Consider the following 21192-nt stretch of genomic DNA (forward strand, 5'->3'; position numbering starts at 1 on the left):
GACTGAGTTAAGCCCAGGCAGAGCTATCACACCACTCCGTGGCTCTTGGGATGAACAGGGTATTCTGTTTCCTAGCTTGTAGTTGGCCTATGACCAGCCAGTATTTTGCCTCCGTCCTCCCTTACTCTTCCCCTGGATTCCCACACGGGTTTTACACTTTTTTGGACCGTCTCCTTGAAAAAGTAGACTTGGTTCTATCCCCTGGGAGAGATGAAGCAGAAGGAAGGCCCTGTTCTAGTAGTCAGGCCTGGGTCCTAGTGCTGACTTCACCCATGAGGTGCCATACAACTGTGCCAAAATAAATTAAACGCTGAGCTGTGTCTGTATCAGTCAGATGGTGGAAGTCAATGAAAACGCTTGAAGACGTCTCAGAGAGGATGGGGTAGGGATGAATGAAGTCCTCATTGTGTCTCTTTCCTACTCCGCTTCTTACCCTCTCATTTCAGGGTTTCTCCGTGGAGGGGCAGGAGAACCTGCAAGAAATCCTCAGCAAGCAGCTGCTGCTCTGTCAGTTCCTCATGGCGCTGTCTGTTGTCCGAACAGGTGACACTTCTCAGCTGTCTCCCTGGCCTAAGATCCATTAGAGGCCCGGTGGGACAAGAGCATGTACAGGGCTTGGGAGTAAAACAAACAAAAAAACCCAGCTTAGCTCAGGTGACTAAATGAGGCTAAATGAGGAATTTAGGGGAGTGCATGCTATAGAAGCCCCAGAAGCCCCTCGAAAGCTGAGTCTTCCCCTTAAATTGCCTCCTTTAATGGGCCCAGGCAGTGGGTCCTTGACTTTGTCATATTTATTCCCTGAGGTTACCTAGAACCCACTGACTGCTGTTGGTGTTTTTGCTCGACTCTAGGAGGCCACTTCATCTGTAAAACCTTTGACCTATTCACACCCTTCAGTGTGGGGCTCATCTACTTGCTCTACTGCTGCTTCGAACGAGTGTGTCTCTTTAAGCCAATTACCAGCCGTCCTGCCAACTCAGAGAGGTGAGGCTTTCCTCTCCCTTCTAATCAGACTAGTTGACTCTCAAGCTTCATTAAAACCCTGATTTTTTAAGGACATATTTAGAACCAGTAGGAGTCCGGATTCTAACCCTTATGGTTCTGTGGTGTGCCACTTCAGCCTCTGCCTCCTTCTCCACAAGCCTGATTCCGCACACTTAGGTGGGTGATCCTGGGCTTGGTCCAGGAAGGAGAAGGTGACCAGAAGAAAGGGCACTTGGAGAGACATGGGCTGGGCAAGGTAAAGCAGGCTGCCAACCAGAGGCACTGCTGTTATCCCAGTGGGGATACAGTACGCAGTGCTCCTGCATGATGGGAGAGAAGTTGTGGCCAGTCGGAACTGCTTGTTAAAAACACAGGTGTCTGGGCTCCATTCCTGGAGAGTCTTTTAAGTAAGTCTGTAATTTAACAGACTCCCTGGTGATGGTGATGCAGCTGGCCTGGCATAGGTCAGGAACCGCTGCTGCAGAGGGTAGAGATACAGCCCAACATAAAAAGGAAAGAATTGAACTGAACTTTTGCAGCAGAGTCTGTGCTGTTCTTTGTGCATGGACTTAAGTCTCTTTAGCTTTATGACTCAGCAGGGAGTTTGGGGAGGAGGAATGTGGGGGAGAAGCCCTTGCTCAGTGGACTGACAGGGTCTCTTCCTCCAGATATGTGGTGTGCAAGGGCCTGAAGGTGGGCATAGATGACGTGCGGGATTACCTCTTCTCAGTCAATATTAAACTCAACCAGTTGCAGAACACCGATTCTGACGTCAACCTTGTGGTCCCCTTGGAGGTGATCAAGGGAGACCATGAATTTACTGACTACATGATACGATCCAACGAGAGGTAAGCAAGACCGGGTGTTTTTTGCTGACACCACTGGGGTATCAAGGAAGACCAAGAACGAAGGACTGAATGACTGGCTCTTAGTATCACTTGGTCAGTCCTAAAAAATTGGTAACTAGGATAGGTCTGCTTGTTCCAGAGCTCCTTGGACTTTGAGGAGTTGGGGGACCCTCATCCTGCTCCCATGCCCTGTTCCAGTGTGGCCAGTGGGAACCTGGTTGGTACAGCCCTGCCCATGGGAGCCTGAGGATGACAGTGAAACCTGACAGAGCAGCCTTGTCCTGTGTCCCTGGAGACAGGAGCGACTGCTCTTGAATTGCTTCTGTTTGTGAAAGGCTGTCATGGTTGTTGCCTTGTGAAGCTCCCTGTTTGGAGACAGGAGGTGGCTAGGAAGCAAGGATGCAGCATGCTTTGGAAGTTTCTGGTATTAAAGCTTTTTTGCCAGTTCATGAATTCCCCAGTTGGGTGATCTGAATGTTGTTCTGCTTTGTTTTTTTTAAACATTCTTTGATTCCCACTCTCCGTCCCTGCTTCTTGTTACTGGTAGTAATTTAAAGTAGTGACAGTTGGCTCAGTCTTCTAAGTGGGCAAGCTTGAGAGAAAAATTTTTGGAGGTATGTTGGAGAGTTGTATAGTAGCAGTGAATCAGTACAGGTGCTTTCTCACAGAGCAGACAGGTGTTGGAAAGGTCATTTCTAAGGGTACAGTCCCTTCTCCCAGAGAAGTCTAAAGCTGTGGGTGGCCTTGGAGAATCACAAAAGAGGAAGTCTTTACCCATTTATCCATCATCCTGCAGTATTTTAACTCTCCACAGTACTGCCACCAAAGTGCTCTCATCTTGATGGTAATGAGGTACCAAGGTGGAGCAGATGCTGAGCTTCAGCATGTTATATATGAGGAAGCAGGCTGAACTGGTCTAGAGTCAGCAAAACCACGGCTTTGTAACATTTCTGGACTTCTTTTTGCTGAGCTGTGTTGTCGTCTGCTATGAGCGCATGTGGACGCACGGCAGAGTTGGGACTTCTCAGGGGAGCCTGGGAGGCTCTGTCGGTTAAGTGTCTGCCTTCGGCTCAGGTCCTGGGATCATTCCGCTCCCTGCTCAGTGGCAAGTCTGCTTCTCTCTCCCTGCCCCCTCCACTCCACTCATGTTCTCTCTCTTACCCACTCTCTCTTGAATAAATAATCTTTAAAAAAAAAAAAAAAAGGAACTGGACTTCTCAGTGCTCCCAAAAGTTCAGTGTTTAAGCAATCCAATATCAAATCTGTTCTCTTTTCTTTCTTTCTTTCTTTTTTAAAAAATTTTATTTATTTAGTTGACAGAGAGAGACAGTGAGAGGGAACACAAGCAGGGGGAGTAGGACAGGGAGAAGCAGGCTTCCTGTTGAGTGGAGAGCCTGAAGCAGGGCTTGATTGCAAGACCCTGGGATCATGACCTGAGCCAAAGGCAGCTACTTAACAACTGAGCCATCCAGGTGCCCCAGTTCTCTTTCTTTTCTTAAAAAGATTGATGTATACTTCCATAATTGAAATGTAGATCTTTATGTGGACACTTCAGTCATTTTTGACAAATGCATATATTAATGTAGCCTACATTTCTATTAAGATTAAAAAAAAAACCAACATTACTGTAACCTCAGGAAATTCCTTTGTGTTCCTGTCCATCAATCCTGAAGTAACCACTCTTATTTTTATCATCATAGGTTAGTTTTGGCGTTCTAGAACTTTGTATAAATGGAATCATACATAGACACTTTTGTGTCCATATTTTTTTCTCCCTACCATTGTGTTTCTGAGATTCTTTCTTGTAATGTTTGTTCCTTTTCATTGCTGAGTAGTATTCAATTGTATGGACTAACCAAATTTATTCTCTCTTGATGGACACATACTATATTTCTAGTTTGGGGCTGTTATGAATAAAGCTGCTAAAACACTTGCGAAGGGCTTTTGATGGACAAATGTTTTCATTTCTCTTAGATAAATATCCAAGAACAGAAATTCTAGATCATAAGTTAGATGTGTATTTAACTTTTTAATAATACCATGCAGTTTTCTAAAGTGCTTATACCAGTTTGTACACCCTCCAGCAGAGTGTGAAATTCTGATTGCTCTACGTCTTTGCCAACATTTGGTATTGTTAGTCTTTTTCATTTTTGCCATTCTGGTAGAGGTGTAGTGTTTGACTGTTGCAGTTTTTTTAAAAAATATATTTTTAAAATTGAATAGTGTATTAGTTTCAGGTGTACAACATAGTGATTCAGTGTTTATATACATATATGAAATGGCCACTACAGTAAGTCTAGTTACCATATGTCACCATACAAAGTTGTTACAGTATTATTAGCTGTATTCCTTATGCTGTACTTTATATTCCTATGTGTTATTTATTTAACTGGAAGATTGTACCTCTTAATCCCCTTCACCTATTTTGTTCATTCCCCCCCCAATTCCTTTCCCTCTTTCAACCATCAGAGTGTTGTCTATATCTGTAAGTCCGTTTCTGTTTTGCTTTTTTGTTCATGTTTTTTCAATTCCACATATAAGTAAAGTCATATGGTTTTTGTCTTTCTGTGTCTGACTATTCACTTATTTTACTTATTATAGCATGATAGCCTCTAGGTCCATCCATATGGTTGTAGATGGTAAGATTTTGTTCTTTTTTTCATGATCAAGTAACATTCTGTTATATATATTCATCTTCTTTATCCATTCATCTATTGATGGACATTCAGCTTGCTTCCATATTTTGGCTATTGTAAGTAATAGTGTGATGAACATAGGAGCACCTATGGGCTTTTCAAATTAGTGTTTTTGTTTTCTTTGGTTAAATACCTAGAAGTAGAATTGCTGGACTATGGTAGTAGTGTTCTGTATTTTTAATATTTTGAGAAAATTCTATACTGTTTTCCATAGTGTGCACCAATTTACATTCCTACCAACACTGCATAAGGATTCCCTTTTCTCCACATCCTCCCTAGCATGTGTTATTTCTTTTCTTTTTCATAGTAATCATTATGTGAGGTGGTATCTCTTGTGGTTTTGATTTGCATTTCTGTGATGACTAATGATGTTGAGGCTCTTTTCATTTGTTTATTGGCTGTTTGTATATTTCTTTTATGATGTGTCACTTTAAGTCTTTAGACCATTTAAAAATTGATTTGTCTTTTTCTTAAATTGTAGGAACTCTTTCTATGTTTTGAATACAAGTCTAGTTTCAAATATGTGTGTTGTGAATATTTTGTCCTAATGTGTGACTTAACCTATTTATTTTCTTAATGATATCTTTTCATAAGCAGAAGTTTAAAAATTTTTATCTTTTTAAAATTGTGGTTACATATACTTAAAGTTTACCATTTTGATCCTTTTAAAAATGTATAATTCAGTGGCATTAAATATAGTCATTCACATTGTTGTCACAACCATCATCACTGTATATTTCCAGAACGTTAATCATCCAAAACAGAAACTCTGTATCTGTTAAACAATAACTCCCCATTTCCCCATTTCTGTCCCAAGCCTCTGGTAATCTCTATTATACTTTCTAGCTTTATGAATATACCTAGTCTAGGTACCTCATATAAGGGGAAATCATACAATATTTGTTTTTCTGTGTCTGGCTTATTTTACTTAGCATGTTTTCATGATTCATCATGTAGCACGTGTCAGAATTTCAGTCTTTTGGGGCTAAATAATATATTCCATATGTATATACCACATTTTGTTTATCCATTCATCTGTTGTTGGACATTTGGATCATTCCCACATTTTAGCTATTGTGAATAATACTGCTCTGAATATTAGTGTGCGAGTAACTGAACCCCCCCTTTTAGTTCTTTTCTGTATATACCAAAAAGTGGAATTGTTGGATCATGTAGTGATTCTGCTTAAATGGCACAGCTACTGAAGAACTGCAATACTATTTTTTACAGCATCTGCCCCATTTCACATTCCCACCAGATTTCTCCACATCTTGATCAACATCTGTTATTGTCTGTCTCTCTTTTTTTGTTGTTGTTTTTTGGATAATAGCCATCCTAATGGGTATGAAATTGTATCTTACTGTAGTTTTGACTTGCATTTCCTAATCACTAATGATATGTACATATTTTTATATTGGGCTATTTCTGTATCTTCTTTGGAGGAATGTCTGTTCTAGTCCTTTGCCTATTTTTAAATTGCTTTGTTTTCATTGTTGAGTTGTAGAAGTTCTTTATATATTCTGGATATTAATCCCTCATCAGATGTATGATTTGAAAATATTTTCTTTCCTTCTTTGCCTTTTTCCCTTGTATTGATTTTGTCCTTCAGTGTATAGTTTTTAATTTGATGTAGTCAATTTACTTTTTTTTTTAAATTGCTTACGCTTTTGATGTAATATTCAGGAAGTCATTACTGAATCCAACATCTTAAGCATTTTGCTCTGTTTTCTTCTAAGAGTTTTATAGTTTTAGCTTTTTTATTTAGGTCTTTGATCCATTTTGAGTTAATTTTTGTAGATGTAAGATAAGGGACCAACTTCATTCTTTTGCATGTAGATATCCAGTTTCCCCAACCCACTTGTTGAAATGACTGTTCTTTCCTCATTGAATGGTCTTGGTACCCTTGTTGAAAATCATTTGATCATATATGCAAGGATTTATTTCTGGGTTCTTTGCGCTGTTCTTTTGGTCTATGTTTCTGTCTTTAAGCCAGTACCACAGCTTTTTTGGTTTTTTTTTTTTAAGATTTTATTTATTTATTTGACAGACAGAGATCACAAGTAGGCAGAGAGGCAGGCAGAGAGAGAGAGAAGGGAAGCAGGCTCCCCACTGAGCAAGGAGCCTGATGCGGGGCTCGATTCCAGGACCCTGAGATCATGACCTGAGCCAAAGGCAGAGGCTTAACCCACTGAGCCACCCAGGCGCCCCAGTACCACAGTTTTGGTTACTCTAGCTTTGTAGTAAGTTTTGAAAGGAGGAGGAGCTGTGAGTCCTTCAATTTGTTTTTCTTTTTCAAGATTATTTTGGCTTTGGGGTCCCTTGAAATGCCATATGAATTTTAGGATAGGTTTTCCTGTTTTTGCAAAAATTGCTGTTGGGATTTTGATAGGGATTGCATTGCATCTGTAGATTGCTTTGGATAGTATTATCATGTTAACAATATTGAGTCTTCCAATCTATGATCACAGGATGTTTTCCCATTCATTTATGTCTTTTTCCATTTTTGTCAGCAGTGTTTTGTAACTCTCAGTGTACAAGTCTTACAGTTCTTTAATTTATTCCTATTTTATTTTTTTTTTTTTGACACTGTTGTAAATGGAGTTGTTTTCTTAATCCTTTTCAGATTGTTCATTATTAGTGTATAGAAATGACTGGTTTTTGTGTGTTGATTTTTGTATTCTGTAGGTTGGCCAAATTTGCTTATTAGTTATAATTGGTTTTGGTGGAGTTTTTAGGGTATTTTGCATAAAAGGTCATGTTATCTGTGAACTGAAGTAATTTTACTTATTTTTCTTTCCGTTTAGATGCCTAGAATTTTTAAATTTTGATGATAAAATCTAATTTATCATTTTTTTCTTTTTGTTAGTGATTTGAATTTTTTCCTTATACAGTCTTGGCCTACACTAAAGTCATGAAAATATTGTCCTGTTTTCATCTAGAAGTTTCATTTAGGTCTGTAGTCCACCTGAAATTAATTTTTGCATGTGGTATGATGGTAGGAGTCAAAGTTCTTTTTTTTTCCCCCTATAGATGCCCGTTCTAGCACATTTGTTAAAAATACATTCCTCTTTCCATTTAATTGCTTTGGTACTCTTTTTGAAAAAATTTTTCTTTTTGAAAATTATATGTGTGATTGATTATATTTAGAGCATTCTGTTCTATTCTATGAATCTGTTTGTCTGTCCTTTGTCATATTCTCTTGATGACTCTACCTTGAAACAAATTACCTTGAGATCAGGTAGTGTATGTTCTCCAGCATTGATCTTTTTCAAGACTGTTAGCTAGTCTTTGTTTTGTTTTGTTTGTTTGTTTTGCAGTTCTATGTAATTTTAGAATCACTTTGTCAGTTCCTACAAAAAGCCTCTTGGAGTTTTGATGGAGATTACACTGAATTTATGAATTAATTTGGTGAGAATGGACATCTTAATAAAATTGAATCTTCCCATCCATAAATTAAAAAATGGCCATTTATTTAGTTTCTTTAACATCTCTTAGCAGAGTTTTACAATTTTCAGTATAGAGATCTTACATATTTTTTGCTAAATTTCCTTAAGAATTTTGTGCATTTGGATATATTGTAAGTAGTATGTTTAAAATTATATTTTCTAGTTCATTGCTAGTATGAGGAAATACAGTTGATTTCTGTATACTGACTGTATCCTATGAGAATATTTCATTTACTTCCTGGTTCTATGAATTTGACTATTTCAAATACCCTATATAATTGGAATCATGTAGCATTGATCTTTCTATGACTAGTTTATTCCACGTAGCATGATGTCCCCAAGATTCATTCATGTTGTCTCATGTTGCTAAATTTTCTTTGTTTTTAAAATTGGAATAATACTCCAGTTTATATGTAAAGGAGGCCTTGTTGGCTCAGTCAGTGAGTATGTTGACTCTTGATCTTGGAGTTGTGAGTTTGAACCTTACATGTGGTGTGAAGTTTACTTGAAATAAAAAATTTTAAAAAATACTCCATCATGGGGCGCCTGGGTGGCTCAGAGGGTTAAGCCTCTGACTTCGGCTCAGGTCATGATCCCAGGATCCTGGGATCAAGCCCCACGACCTGCTCTCTGCTCTGCGGGGAGCATGCTTCCCCCTTTCTTTCTGCCTACTTGTGATCTTTCTCTCTCTCTGTGAAATAAATAAATAAATAAAATACTCCATCATAGGTATATTACCACATTTTATTTATTCATCTGTCAGTGGACATTTAAGTTGTTTCTACATCTTAGCTATTGTGCATAGTGCTACAATGAACATGGGGGTACTGAATCTTTTTAAGATCCTGATTTCAGTTCTTATTGATAAATACTCACAAGTGGAATTTCTAGATCATATGGTAGCTCTGTTTTTTTTTTTTTCTGGTCTTATTGCACTGACTAGTCCTCCAATTTGATGTTGAATTGAAGTGATAAAAGCACATAGCCTTGCCTTATTCTTGATTTTAAGGATAAAGTGTTTAATCATTCATTATGTATGATGTTTCTGGTTTTTTTAGAGTCCTTTATCAGGTTGAAGAGTTTTATTCTATTTTGAGTTTGTTGAGAGTTTTTATCATGAATGGATGTTTAATTCTGCCAAATAATTTTTGTGTCTATAGAAATTATGTTATTTTTCTTTATTCCCTCAATACAGTTACATTGAGTGATTTTCAAATGGTAAACAAATCTGCATTTTTGAATGCAGTTTGGTTATGAGTATCACTCAAATATTGCTATATTTGATTACGAATATTTTATTGAATCTATATTCATGAGGTACATTAGTCTCTAAATCTGTATTCTCTGTTATTCTTAATGAATTAACCTTTTGTTATTATGAAATATCCTTCTTTATCTCTAGTAATACTCTTTGTCTTGAAGTTTATCTTGTTTGGTATTAATACAGCCACATCAGCTTTCTTTTGCTTAGTATTTATTTGGTTTGTCTTCTTATGTTCTTTTATTTTCAACCTGTCTTTGTCTTTGTAAATAACATATGCTTGGATTTTACCTTCTTATCCAGTGTGACAGTCTCTGCCTTTAAAAAATTTTTCTAATTATTTTTATTAACATATAATGTATCAGTCTCTGCCTTTTAATTAGAGTGTTTAGTACAGTTACATGGAATGTAATTATTGAAATGTTTGGGTTTAAATCCTCTATCTTGGTGGTTTGATTTCTGTTTATCATGTCTTCTTCTTTTTTTTTTTTTTTGTTCCTTCTTTCCTTTTTAGGGGTGGAGGGCGAAAGCTTGGTGTTTTCCAATAGTCCTTTATATCTCCTTGGGTTTTTTCTTTTATATACCTTTTGTGTTATGTTTTAGCTGTTTCAGAGATTACAGTATGCATCTGTAACTTACTATGGTTTACCTTAAAAAATTATTCTATCTCATGAACAATGTAAGAACCTTACCATAGTAAATATACATTTACTTGCATGTGCATCTTCTTATTTCATATAAACCCTACTTTACTTTGCTGTTATTTTCATTTTAAATTATAAAGTCCATATCATCTTTTTAAAGAGATTTAAAGGTACACATGCCTGTACAGGCATATTTCGGAGATAATGCGGGTTTGGTTCTAGACTACCTCAATAAGGTGAATATTGCAATACAGCAAGACAAATGAATTTTTTTGTTTCTCAGTGCATATAAAGTTTTGTTTACACTATACTGTAGTCTGTTAAGTGTACAGTAGCACTATGTTCAAAAAACAATGTACAAATCTTAATTTAAAAACACTTTATTGCTGGGGCGCCTGGGTGGCTCAGCAGGTTAAAGCCTCTGCCTTCGGCTCAGGTCATGATCCCAGAGTTCTGGGATTGAGCCCCGCATCGGGCTCTCCGCTCAGCGGGGAGCCTGCTTCCCCCCCACCTCTCTGCCTGCCTCTCCGCCTACTTGTGATTTCTGTCAAATAAATAAATAAAATCTAAAAAAAAAAACCACTTTATTGCTAAAAAATGTTAAGCATTTGTCTGTGCTTTCAGTGAGTTGTAATCTTTTTGCTGGTGCACAGTCTTGCCTTGGTGCTGATAGCTGCTGACTGAGCAGGGTGGTGGTTACTGAAGGTAGGGGTGGTTGTGGCAATTTCTAAAAATAAGACATTTGCCACACTGAATGACTCTTCCTTTCATGAACAGTTTCTCTGTGCATGGAGTGTTGTTTGATAACATTTTACCAACAGAACTTCTTTCAAAATTGGAGTCGTTCCTCTTAGACCCTACCACTGCTTTATCAACTAAGTTTAAGTACTTTTCTAAATCCTTTGTTGTCATCTCAGTAGTCTTCATAACATTGTCACTGGCAGTAGATTCCATCTCAAGAAACTACTTTCTTTGCTTATCCATAAGAAACAGCTCCTTATCTGTTAAGGTTTTATAGCATTTCAGATTCATCTTCAGGCTCCAAAGTTTGCTGATCACAGATCACCATGACAAATATAAAATGATGATGATAATAATAATAATAATAATAATGAGTTTGAAATATTGTGAGAATTATCAAAATGTGACACGGAGACATGAAGTGAGCAAATGCTGCTGGGAAAATGGCATCAATAGGTCTGCTCGACATAGGGCTGCCAAAAACCTGCAATTCGTAAAAAAATGCATTATCTGTGAAGTGTGGGCATCTGAAGCACAATAAAACAAGGTATGCCTGTATTTGTACAATTGTTTTTTTAAAGGTCCTTCATATTGACGGACCTAATTACCTGTTTTGGTGTTTTTCATTTCTTTCTGCAGACCCAGGTTTCTATTTGGAATCATTTCCCTCTGGCCCAAAGAATTTCTTTTAGCCTATTTTTGTTGGGCAAGTGTGCTGGAGTGATTTCTTCAGCTTTTTTCTTTTGATAATGTATTTATTTCCCTTTCATCTTTGAAGGATATTTTCACTGGATATAGAATTTCAGGTTGGCTATGTTTCTATTTCAGCACTTGAAAGATAATGTTCCATTGTTCTCTGCCATCCTTGTTTCTGATGAGATTTCGTCATTATTCTTAACTGTTTTTGTGCATGTCCTGTGTCCTTTTTCCTCTGACTGCTTTCAAGATTTTCCCTTTATCTTTGTTTTTAGCATGTTGACTATGATGTGTTTATGTATGGTTTTCTTTATATTGATTCTGCTTGGGGTTCTCTGACATTGGATCTGTGGATTGATTTCATTTATCAGTTTTGGAAAGTTCTTGGCTATTAGCAGTATTTTTGTCCTATTCTTTTTTCTGCTTCTGAGACTCTATTTATGTTGAACTGTTTGCTGCTGTCCTATAGAGCTTCAGTGCTGGTGGGTTTTTTCACTTTTTTCTCTCTTTATTTTTCAGTCCCCAGGTTTACTGATCCTTTCCTCTATTTTCAGTCTGCTGTTAAGCACATCAAAATCATTCTTCATCTATAATATTATATATTTTATCTTTAGAATCTTTGTTTTTTAGAAGTGTGGTTTCTATATCTCTGCTGAAATTCTCTGTTTTACATGCACATTTTACATCTTTTCTGCTAGATCCTTTAACATGTTTTTCAGTTATTTTAGGGGCCCTGTCTGATAATTCCAACATTCAGACCCTTTTCTGGATTTTGTGCTGTCAGATTATTTTTCTTCTTGCTAGTTGGTCACATTTTCTTGCTTTATCACATGTCACATACTTTTTTATTTAATGTCAGACATTGTGTGTAAAAGAACACTGGGGATTAAAGTAGAAAGGGCAGTTGTTAGTATAGGGTTTAGTCTGTAGTTGAACTGGGTCTGGATTTTGTTGTTGCTTTATTTAGAATTAGTTCACTACTGCTATCAAATTTTTAAGGATGGGATCAGAACTTGCCTTTTAGCAGGACTTGGGAGCTGAGTGTCTGCAGGGTTTGACTCAATTCTGCTTTATTATAAGCAGGCCCCATGTAACTCTACCTTGGGGTTTGGTCAAGGGAGTTCTCTTTCAGATCTCCAGCTTCTGCCCCAAAATAGATAGCACTGCTCTGGCTGAACGTCTCTTTTTTGGTAATCCTTCTGAAATTAAATCTTTTTTTTTTTTTCTCCCTGTCTCTCTCTCTAGTCACTGTAGTCTGCAGATCAAAGCTCTGGCCAAAATCCATGCCTTTGTTCAAGACACGTAAGTGTTGCCCACTCCCCAGAATTCACCTATTTCAAGGGAAGATCTTTTCATTTTGCTCTATGCTCTTTGTTTATTTCATTTCAACAAATGTTTTAAAACATCTACTCTTTTATCTTATACTCTGCTGTGGTCTGTGAAGCATGCTAGAGAAGTATATAGCATGAACCTTGCCCTCAAAGACTTGGTGTTTGTGTTTGGGTAGAGAAGAGTAACCCAGGAAAAGGATACAGCACGAGTTATTAATAGTGTGTCAGAGGAGGTAGAGTGGCACAGTATGAATAGCATATATGATGTTCAGGGGACATGGAGTAAAGAGTGGTCCAGAGAGGGGAGACAGGACTCGGGTCAAGAAAAACTAGCCCTCTGGTAGGGGGTGAGCAGAAGCTGATCCAGCATTCTGGGACATAGTGACATCCACTGGGATGGACTTACTGTGGCCTCTCTCAGCAGAGGAGGAGCCAGAACATGCTGATGGGTCATTGAGAGAAGGCTGCGTGGGGAATTCCGGCATCCAGGGTGATCAGGGAGATAGATAGTCTCCCTTCCCTTTGTGGTGGAAAGGGGAGGTCATTCCATTTTGTGTACCTCTGAGTGCCCATTTTTAACGGGCAGAGCTGTGTAAGTGTTGTTAGTACCCTGAGCTGATGGCATTGTGCCTCAGTGTGTCCACACACGTTTACTCATGTGGGCTCCCTATCTCTGGGGTCCTGAGGGTTACACCTCTTGGAGGTTTTAATCACTTATTGGCTTCATTTTCCCAGGACCCTGAGTGAGCCTCGGCAGGCAGAGATCCGGAAAGAGTGCCTTCGACTTTGGGGGGTGAGCATCTCCCCAGCCCATTGTTGCTCCAGGGCAGGGAAGCTGTAGACAAGAATGAATTGACCAACCCTGTCACCTTAGGCTCTCCTCTTGTGTGAAAACGTCTGCCTACCCTCATTGCATTTCAGAGCTGGCTGTCTCAGCACTGACAGGAGTTACCTTCTTCAGCCTTTCACTGTCAGGGTGGTCCTACAATTGGGTCAGAAAGGACAAGAGTGGTGGGTGACCAGGCCTCATTTTGCTTCTGGGGCCCTGTACAGCAGCACTGGCCACAGTGAGCCCCAGAGAGAGGGAAGTGGCCTTTGTGGTGTACAACTACAAGGCCTGAAATTGGGCAGAGGCTGGATTACCCATCTCCACCTCCTGCTTTCTAGCCCCCTTTGTTAGGTGCCATTGTCTTTTCCCCTCTGGACCTGTCTCCTCACCTGCATAAGCTCACACACAGCCTTTGCCCAAAGTGCATTTGAAAATCAAAGCTGGTTGCTGTCTCCTTTCAGATCCCAGACCAGGCTCGAGTTGCTCCTTCTTCCTCAGACCCCAAATCTAAGTTCTTTGAGCTAATCCAGGTAAGCTTAGTATCTGGTGAAAATAAAGTTGGAGAGGCCTAACTTTAGATGTGGAAGTATCACTGAGATGCTCCAGGCGTTGCCTCCAGAGGGTTTGTGCAAGTACCTTCCAGGCTCTGAGGGGCTAGGCTGAGGCCACCATAGGTGGTATCTTCGGTGTCGGGTGATGCCTGAAGATGCTTGTCCAGAGATGTGATGTGCTTAGCATTCCCATTTGCCCGAAGGGTGGGGCTGGCTATCACTCCTTGGCAAGTTCAGGGTCACATGAGATTTGCCTGCTGGAGAGACAGTGAAGTGTGGGATGATCTCAGGCCGGGGAGCTAGGTAGAGGGCCGGGGGAGGCTGTCAGGGGAGCTCCACAGTGGGGCTGGCCTAACCCTGGACTCCTTGTTCTGTTTCTGGTGAGCTGGTCCTAGAATTCTTCCGCCCTGTTTTTTTTCTACCACCTGACTTCCAGCTTTTCTCTGGGCTTCATTTAAATCTGGCCCAGATCATGGGCCATTGTGCTGGTTTTATGGGATCAAGGACTGGGGAATGTGGTTCAAGATGACCTCGAAAGAGTAGCATGTGTACATTTTTCTAAATGGGGTGGAGAGGTCACTTAACTGCTCTCAGACTAACTACAGATGAGCCCTCGCCTTCAGTTTTATTGAAGGGTTGGCTTTTATATTCTGGTGACATTTCCTTATGGCTCTGGTAAATTGATCTGTACTCAGGGACTCGGTGTTCTTTCCCTTCCCAGCCTGTCCTAATAGGTCCTAAAGGAACACTTCAAGCAGATGGAATTAGATCCCAGTTAGTGCCTGGTTAGTGCCAAGGATCTGGTTAGGTAGAGCAGGGGTGCAGGCGAGTATATTTTAGAGAGCCAGTGCTTCCTGTCCCTCACCCTTCCCAGCCTGCCCCTGCCACCATACAGTCACCCCTACTGAGCGCCTGTCTGTTCCCCCAACCCAGCCGTGTTTTCTCTGACCCGGGGCTGCAGGGCACGGAGATTGACATCTTCAGCTATAAGCCCACGCTGCTCACCTCCAAAACCCTGGAGAAGATCCGCCCAGTGCTCGACTACCGCTGCATGGTGTCTGGCAGCGAGCAGAAGTTCCTCATTGGCCTGGGGGTAAGTCTGCCGCTGGCTTCCCATCTAGTAGTTGGGGGTGTGGAACCTTGGTGTAGGTCTGTGGGTCGAGACAGCTGCCGGCCACGCTTGATGTATGTTCTCTTGGCACCAAGGAGCTGGGGCTTTGACCCCAGGGAAGATATTTCTTAGAGCTTCATTTTCTTTCTCTGAGTTAGCCAGGTGTCATTCAGCCATATTCAGTTTTTCATCCTTTCAGTTCACACATTTGCTTACTCATCACTGTGCATTGCTAAAGGGGACACTGCTTCTTTTCTTGTGAGATTAAGCTTCCTAGCCTAGCAGAATGGTCAGCAGGCTAATATGGTTCACATTTCTTTGCAACACCATCCCTTGTCATCCTGTTTTGCTCTGGAGCCCTTGGAGTCTAAGATAAGGGAAAGCCTTGGCAATTATTATTATTATTATTATTTATTTTTTTTTTTTTTTGAGAGAGAGAGCATGTGTATGAGTGAAGGGGAGTGGGGGAGAGGGAGAGAGAGAATCTTAAGCAGGCTCCATGCCTAGGACTAAGCCCAAGGATCTTAAGGCCCTGAGATTATGACCTGAGTCAGAACAGAGTTGGATCCTTAACTGACTTGAGCCTGCAGGGGCCCCAAGCCTTGGCAATTCTGTATCTTAATTGGATTAAGTCATCATTGCTTTCTTTCCACTCTGCCTTGTATCTTTGTGTAACTTTATCTCTGCTCCCTCACATACTTTGTGTTCTCTCACACTTGATCTTTTTCTCTTTTTACTTTCTGTACCCCCACCCCCTGCCCCCCGTTTACTGGATCTTTCTGCAAGCTCACCTTAGAGATATATACACTAAGCTTGATCTTTTTTGACGGTCACTCATTGTGGACCTAAGCCTTTTGAATGGTGCCCTGAGCCTATTCTGTCCCACCAGAACCACCAGATCCCTATCGCTGAAGTATAATGGCTAATCTCTCCTAGACATTTTCTTCTGACATTTCCCAGCCCCATCAGCTTATAGCTGCAAACTGAAAGCCATTTTGAGAACTGAGTCTCTCACGCCTTGATCTCCATGCCTGCTTGAATGGGCCCTTTCTCTCTGCCCATAGAAGTCCCAGATTTACACATGGGATGGCCGCCAGTCAGACCGCTGGGTCAAGCTGGACCTGAAGACAGAGCTACCCCGGGATACTCTGCTGTCTGTGGAGATCGTCCATGAGCTGAAAGGGGAGGTCAGAGGTGGTTCTGCTCACGGGTTCTGGTCCTGCCAGCAAAGCTGTATAGCTAAGCTCCCCGAGTTAACTGGGTTATGTTGTATGTGGTGCTTGATGGGGCCCAGGGCTGGAGGAAGGCTTTGTCATGATTCTTCTTCCTCAAGTAGTTGCTGTAAACTAGGCTATGTTCAGGTAGGAAAGACCACAGTCCCCATGTTTATAAGAGGGGATCTAGATTATTTTTAGGCAGTGAGGGCCCTAGTGGGCTTGCTGGTATTTTTTAAGCTGCTGATTTTGTTTTTACCAGGGATCCCTTGAGCTTTGGCCATTACAGCCATACAGATGACTTTCAGAACTCTCAATGAAAATGACAAGATTGGGAAGCTAGGCCCTGGATGGAGGGCCATGGTGGTCTCCTCTCCCTGGGTCCTAGAGTGCTCATCAGCCAAAGCCTCAGATCTGTGCCTGCTCAGAAGTCTGGGCCAGTGTGGTGCTGAGAATGAGCTAGGAAGCATGGGGAGGGGGAGGGGGCAAGAGAAATATCCTGTGTTTGGCATCCTTCCCTTCTCTGGCTCTAGGTAGAATGGAGGCCAGAGTGCTGGGGTGGGCCGAGTGGGTCCCAGGCCAGTTCCTGGCAAGGTGGGCAGTGTACTTGTCCTTCTAGGGTAAGGCCCAGCGGAAGATTAGTGCCATCCACATCCTTGATGTCCTCGTGCTGAATGGCAGCGACGTGCGGGAGCAGCACTTCAACCAGCGGTTTGACTTGGGCCCTGGGGAGGGAGGGCTGGGTAGGCCAGGGCAACCCTGTGGCAGCAGCCTCGGGCTTAGCCCCTCCTCTGGGCCTTCCTTGCTGAAAGATAGCCTTAGTTTCCCTTCCCACTGGCCGGTTCCAGGGGCAGGGAGAGGAATTACTGTGGGCACTGCACAGGTTGCTAGGGCATGGGCCTTGATGGCTGTAGATACCAGCACACCCTGTTTTGCCATAGCTGTTCAGATCAGAAGTGATGTTTGTGTTAAGGCTGAGCAAGGTGATGTTAATCTTACAGAGAGAGGAAGGGTCTCTACAGAACATGTCTTAAGCATGGGTGGTCCCATTTCAATCTGTTCATCTGGATCCCTTTTGTTTGGATGGGTGCCTGATCAGTTGTAGGCAGGGGTCAAAAAGGAGGGACAGCTGACACTGCTGTGTTGCTGACGTCACTCCTAAGGTGGTTCTTCTGTGTGGTATGCGGTGGTATCAGTGGCTTGGGGTGAGTGGACACATACAAGAAAGATGATACTTGAGGTTATAGTGGGCGGGGGGGACCAAGCGCACCTCAAGGCACACTGCAGGAAAGCCTCCCAGGGTGGAGCAGAACCGGGTGTGGGAATCCAGAGAGAGGGCAGGCCTGCGTAAGGATGGCAGTGCAGGGTGGGGTGGGCTCCCTGGGGGTGGGAGGGCTGCATCTCAGAGCAATTGTGCTGCACACTTGGAAGTGTTCCTTCATGGCTGCCATGGAAATGCTCTGGGGGCTGGGTGCTAGTGGAGGTGCCTTTGCTTGCCTCTGACAGCCTCTGTTTGAACTGTAGAATTCAGCTTGCTGAGAAATTTGTGAAAGCGGTTTCCAAGCCCAGTCGGCCTGACATGAATCCCATCAGGTGAGCATGTGGTCTCTCCCTCCCAAACCCGTTCCCCATTGCTGCTTTGTGGCCAGTGCTGGCTTCCCCATCCTGTGGGTGATGGGAGAGCTCAGTAGAGGGGACCAGGCAAGGTTGGCTTTAGATAAGACTACTCTTGGTGAGTGTGAATTGTTTGGGGGGGGAGGTTTGCTAGGATAGGTGTCTCCTTCGCCCCCGAGTCTCTCCCCATCCTGCCTGTCCCTGTGGGCCAACCTCCAGAGGAGAGCTTCATTCCTAGGGGGTAAGGTGTCTGCATTTAAGATGCACATGCTCCTGAGGGTGCTCACGAACCTTGTGAATCGCACGTTCACGCGCAAATGTCATTAGCATATCACCTGGCCTTTTCAATTTTTTTCAGGTAAGAAAAGGTGCTAAGGAAATGGGAGATTTTGAACATGAAAAAGAGAAAGTTTGTTGCCACATTAGGTAGTGTGAAAGTTCCAGGCCCCTGAGGGAGGAGAGGAGGATGAGGACAGTCAGGGATTCAATGGATGGAGAACAGATTTTCAGGCTGTGTCCAGGTCAGAGGTTATTACCTTCGGGGCTTACGTGACTAGAGACTGAGGTGCTGTTTACACTTCATTTAGAATCTCCTGTTTGCCAGGTCCTGAGGGTCACCTTCCAGGGACCCTCTCTGTGTTGCTGGTGGTCTGGTTCCTGGGCTCCCTGGGGACCTTACCTAGTAGCAGTTCCAAAGATACATTCAAGGGCCCCCAGAGGTGGAGGAGCCCTGTGCCTTGGGTAGGGACCCCCTACCCCATATGGTAAAAGGCCCGTTAGAACTGTTTGGAAGTAACTGCTGCAAGAAGCCCTAAAATCCATGGTGACAGATCTGGGGATGAGCGTTGACCTTGGTGCTTCTGCCCATGGCAACAGGGAAGATGACTTGGGTTGGGAATGCTGGCAGGGACAGCTTTGTCTGCCTCACCTTGCCCTCTCGCCCTTCTTCCATAACTGTAGTTGTGCTTCCCAGTGGCCCGGGGCAGGCTGAGGGTGGTGTTTGGTAGCTCTGAGCTAGCGGCATGGCTGTGAGGGACAGCACTGAGCCAGACTGGGGTCCTCATTCTGGTGGGTCGGGAGTACAGGGGCCTGAAGCAGAGGACGAGGACAGGCACCACTTCCTGCCTCCTGCCAGACAAGAATGTCTGTCCCCCAGCCCCCAGGATCTTTGTCCTCTGTCCCTCTACACACAGGGTGAAGGAGGTGTACAGGCTGGAGGAGATGGAGAAGATTTTTGTCAGGTGAGTGACTCTCCCTTCGCTCAGGATTTGAGAGGAGTTGGGGCGGGGGATGCAGTGTTCTTTTTTTGCAGAGATGGGTTGCGGGGGAGGCAGTGAGTTGGGCCTGGCAGGCTGCCTCTGACCCTGCGGCTGCAGTCAAGAGCCCCCCAGCTGAGAGCTGATTCAGCACCCTGTCAGGAGGGGAGCAGGACGGGGGTGTGTCAGGCAGAAATACGGGCTCACTGATGCTGTAATAGTTACGATTGTCCCTGTGAGGGGCAAAGCGGCAAGCTGCTCGAAATGCTATAAATCCCCGTTCCTGGTGCTGACAGAGATTGAGCCTGGAGTGGGGGGTACAGAACTGCTTCCTCTGATCCTTAGTGGTGTGTGGGCTGCTGCAGTCTGTGGCTCTCATCCTGGGCCTGTGCCCACCGTGGCCATGGGAGCTGGGCCAGGCCTCCGTGGTCTTGTTAACTCTTTAGTGGCCACCGCAGTGCCTTAGGTGGTGGACTGAAGGCCCAGTGGCACCTCTGATCTCAGACTCTACCCTACTGGTATCACCCTGAAACCTCCAACAGCAGCAACAGAGCAGGGCCATCTGTCACTTTCCTGCCTCCACTGCTTAATCGAGAGTTCAGAGCTCGAGTCCTCCATCCAGCTCTGCACAAACTTCTTTGCTGTGTGGCCTGGAACCACTCCTGTCTCTACCTCAGTTTCTTATGTTGAGCTGAGATAAAATGCCATGGATGGTGAGATTTTGGTATTAGCCAGAGGCTAATGTGAGGGCGCCCTCACTCTCTCCTACTCTCCCTTCACTACGGACTCATACTTCCTGTTTACTTACCTTGGGGAAATCAGGTTAGAAATGAAGATCATCAAGGGCTCCAGTGGCACCCCGAAGCTCAGCTACACAGGGCGGGATGACCGGCACTTTGTGCCCACCGGCCTCTACATCGTCAGGACAGTGAATGGTAGGTGATGAGGGGTAGTTCCCTGTCTGCTTCCTGCAGCCAGGATGACTGGCCCAGACCCTGACTGAGCCAGAGCCGAAAGCTGCCTGCTGAGGTGCACAGCAGCCAGGCTGGCATTTCCTGGAGGTGATTTTAGGAGGGGTGGGGACTGCTTTTCCTCCCTGGGGATTGGGTTGGGGCTAGGGAGAGAGAAGCCCATTTGGTCTGTGCACAGATGGGTGTCCTCATGGCAGGAAAAGGGCCTTCTCAGGGGGCAGCAGCAGATCCAGAAAGTCAAGTTTGGCCATTTGCATCTTTGGTACAGTCCCTTTTTCCTCAGTGCCCTCTGGCTAACAGAGCCCTCTCTTTGCCAGGGTCGTAGAGTTGTTGCCCTGGTGGCAGGTTGGTAGGACTGGGGTGGGGTTGCTGAGAAGTAATTACCTAGTTGTTCTTGAGCCTCTTTGGACTGGTGATCAAGGCTGCATCCTCACAGGCTATTCTCTGCCTACGTTTTGGGAGGGGAATGGAAGAACAGGAGTGCAAGACACACCCTTATGTTGGTCTACCCCTGTCCCCCATGAATAATGGATGTTCTTTATAACCTTTCCTTCTTCCTTCTGCCAGAGCCATGGACTATGGGATTCAGCAAAAGCTTCAAGAGGAAATTCTTCTACAACAAGAAAACCAAGATCTCTACCTTTGACCTCCCTGCAGACTCCATTGCCCCCTTTCAGTAAGTGGCCCTCCTCTGTGCCTTCCCCTTTTGCAGCTTCAGGTGCTCCTGCCAGGTTGCCAGCCTTCTTGGGGCACATCCCAAGTCCTGAGAAAGATGGCTGCCCAAGCAGGGGCTCCCCTGTGCTTGGGCCAGGCTCCTCCCAAGGGTAGGGATGTGGCCCCCTTTTGCGTAGAGAGGCTCAGTGCGAGGCGAGGGATGCTAGGAACTGCTGTAATGGTTGGGGGTCCTCGGTGGGTGGGGCCTCACCAGGCAGGGCATCTGCTCCTTGGAGCAGCCACTGTTTACATTACTTTCCAGTACTGGCCTGCTGGTGGGAACAT

The 21192-nt window shown here is 43.5% G+C and overlaps 1 protein-coding gene across 2 annotated transcripts in view; it reads left to right on the forward strand.

The window, feature by feature from the left end:
* Positions 1 to 21192, forward strand: part of CMTR1 (cap methyltransferase 1) — a 52407-nt gene that overhangs the window by 25807 nt on the left and 5408 nt on the right. For both annotated transcript variants that reach the window (XM_044250308.1, XM_044250310.1), the window contains exons 11-23: positions 447 to 543; positions 852 to 984; positions 1653 to 1832; positions 12562 to 12618; positions 13383 to 13440; positions 13938 to 14006; positions 14989 to 15120; positions 16203 to 16325; positions 16972 to 17063; positions 17877 to 17945; positions 19160 to 19207; positions 20045 to 20157; positions 20761 to 20869. In XM_044250308.1, coding sequence (XP_044106243.1) covers positions 447 to 543; positions 852 to 984; positions 1653 to 1832; positions 12562 to 12618; positions 13383 to 13440; positions 13938 to 14006; positions 14989 to 15120; positions 16203 to 16325; positions 16972 to 17063; positions 17877 to 17945; positions 19160 to 19207; positions 20045 to 20157; positions 20761 to 20869 — 1280 coding nt within the window. The remainder of the gene's footprint in view (positions 1 to 446; positions 544 to 851; positions 985 to 1652; positions 1833 to 12561; positions 12619 to 13382; positions 13441 to 13937; positions 14007 to 14988; positions 15121 to 16202; positions 16326 to 16971; positions 17064 to 17876; positions 17946 to 19159; positions 19208 to 20044; positions 20158 to 20760; positions 20870 to 21192) is intronic.

Source organism: Neovison vison, chromosome 1 (genome assembly GCF_020171115.1).
Source record: "Neovison vison isolate M4711 chromosome 1, ASM_NN_V1, whole genome shotgun sequence".
NCBI classification, from domain to species: Eukaryota; Metazoa; Chordata; class Mammalia; order Carnivora; family Mustelidae; genus Neogale; species Neogale vison.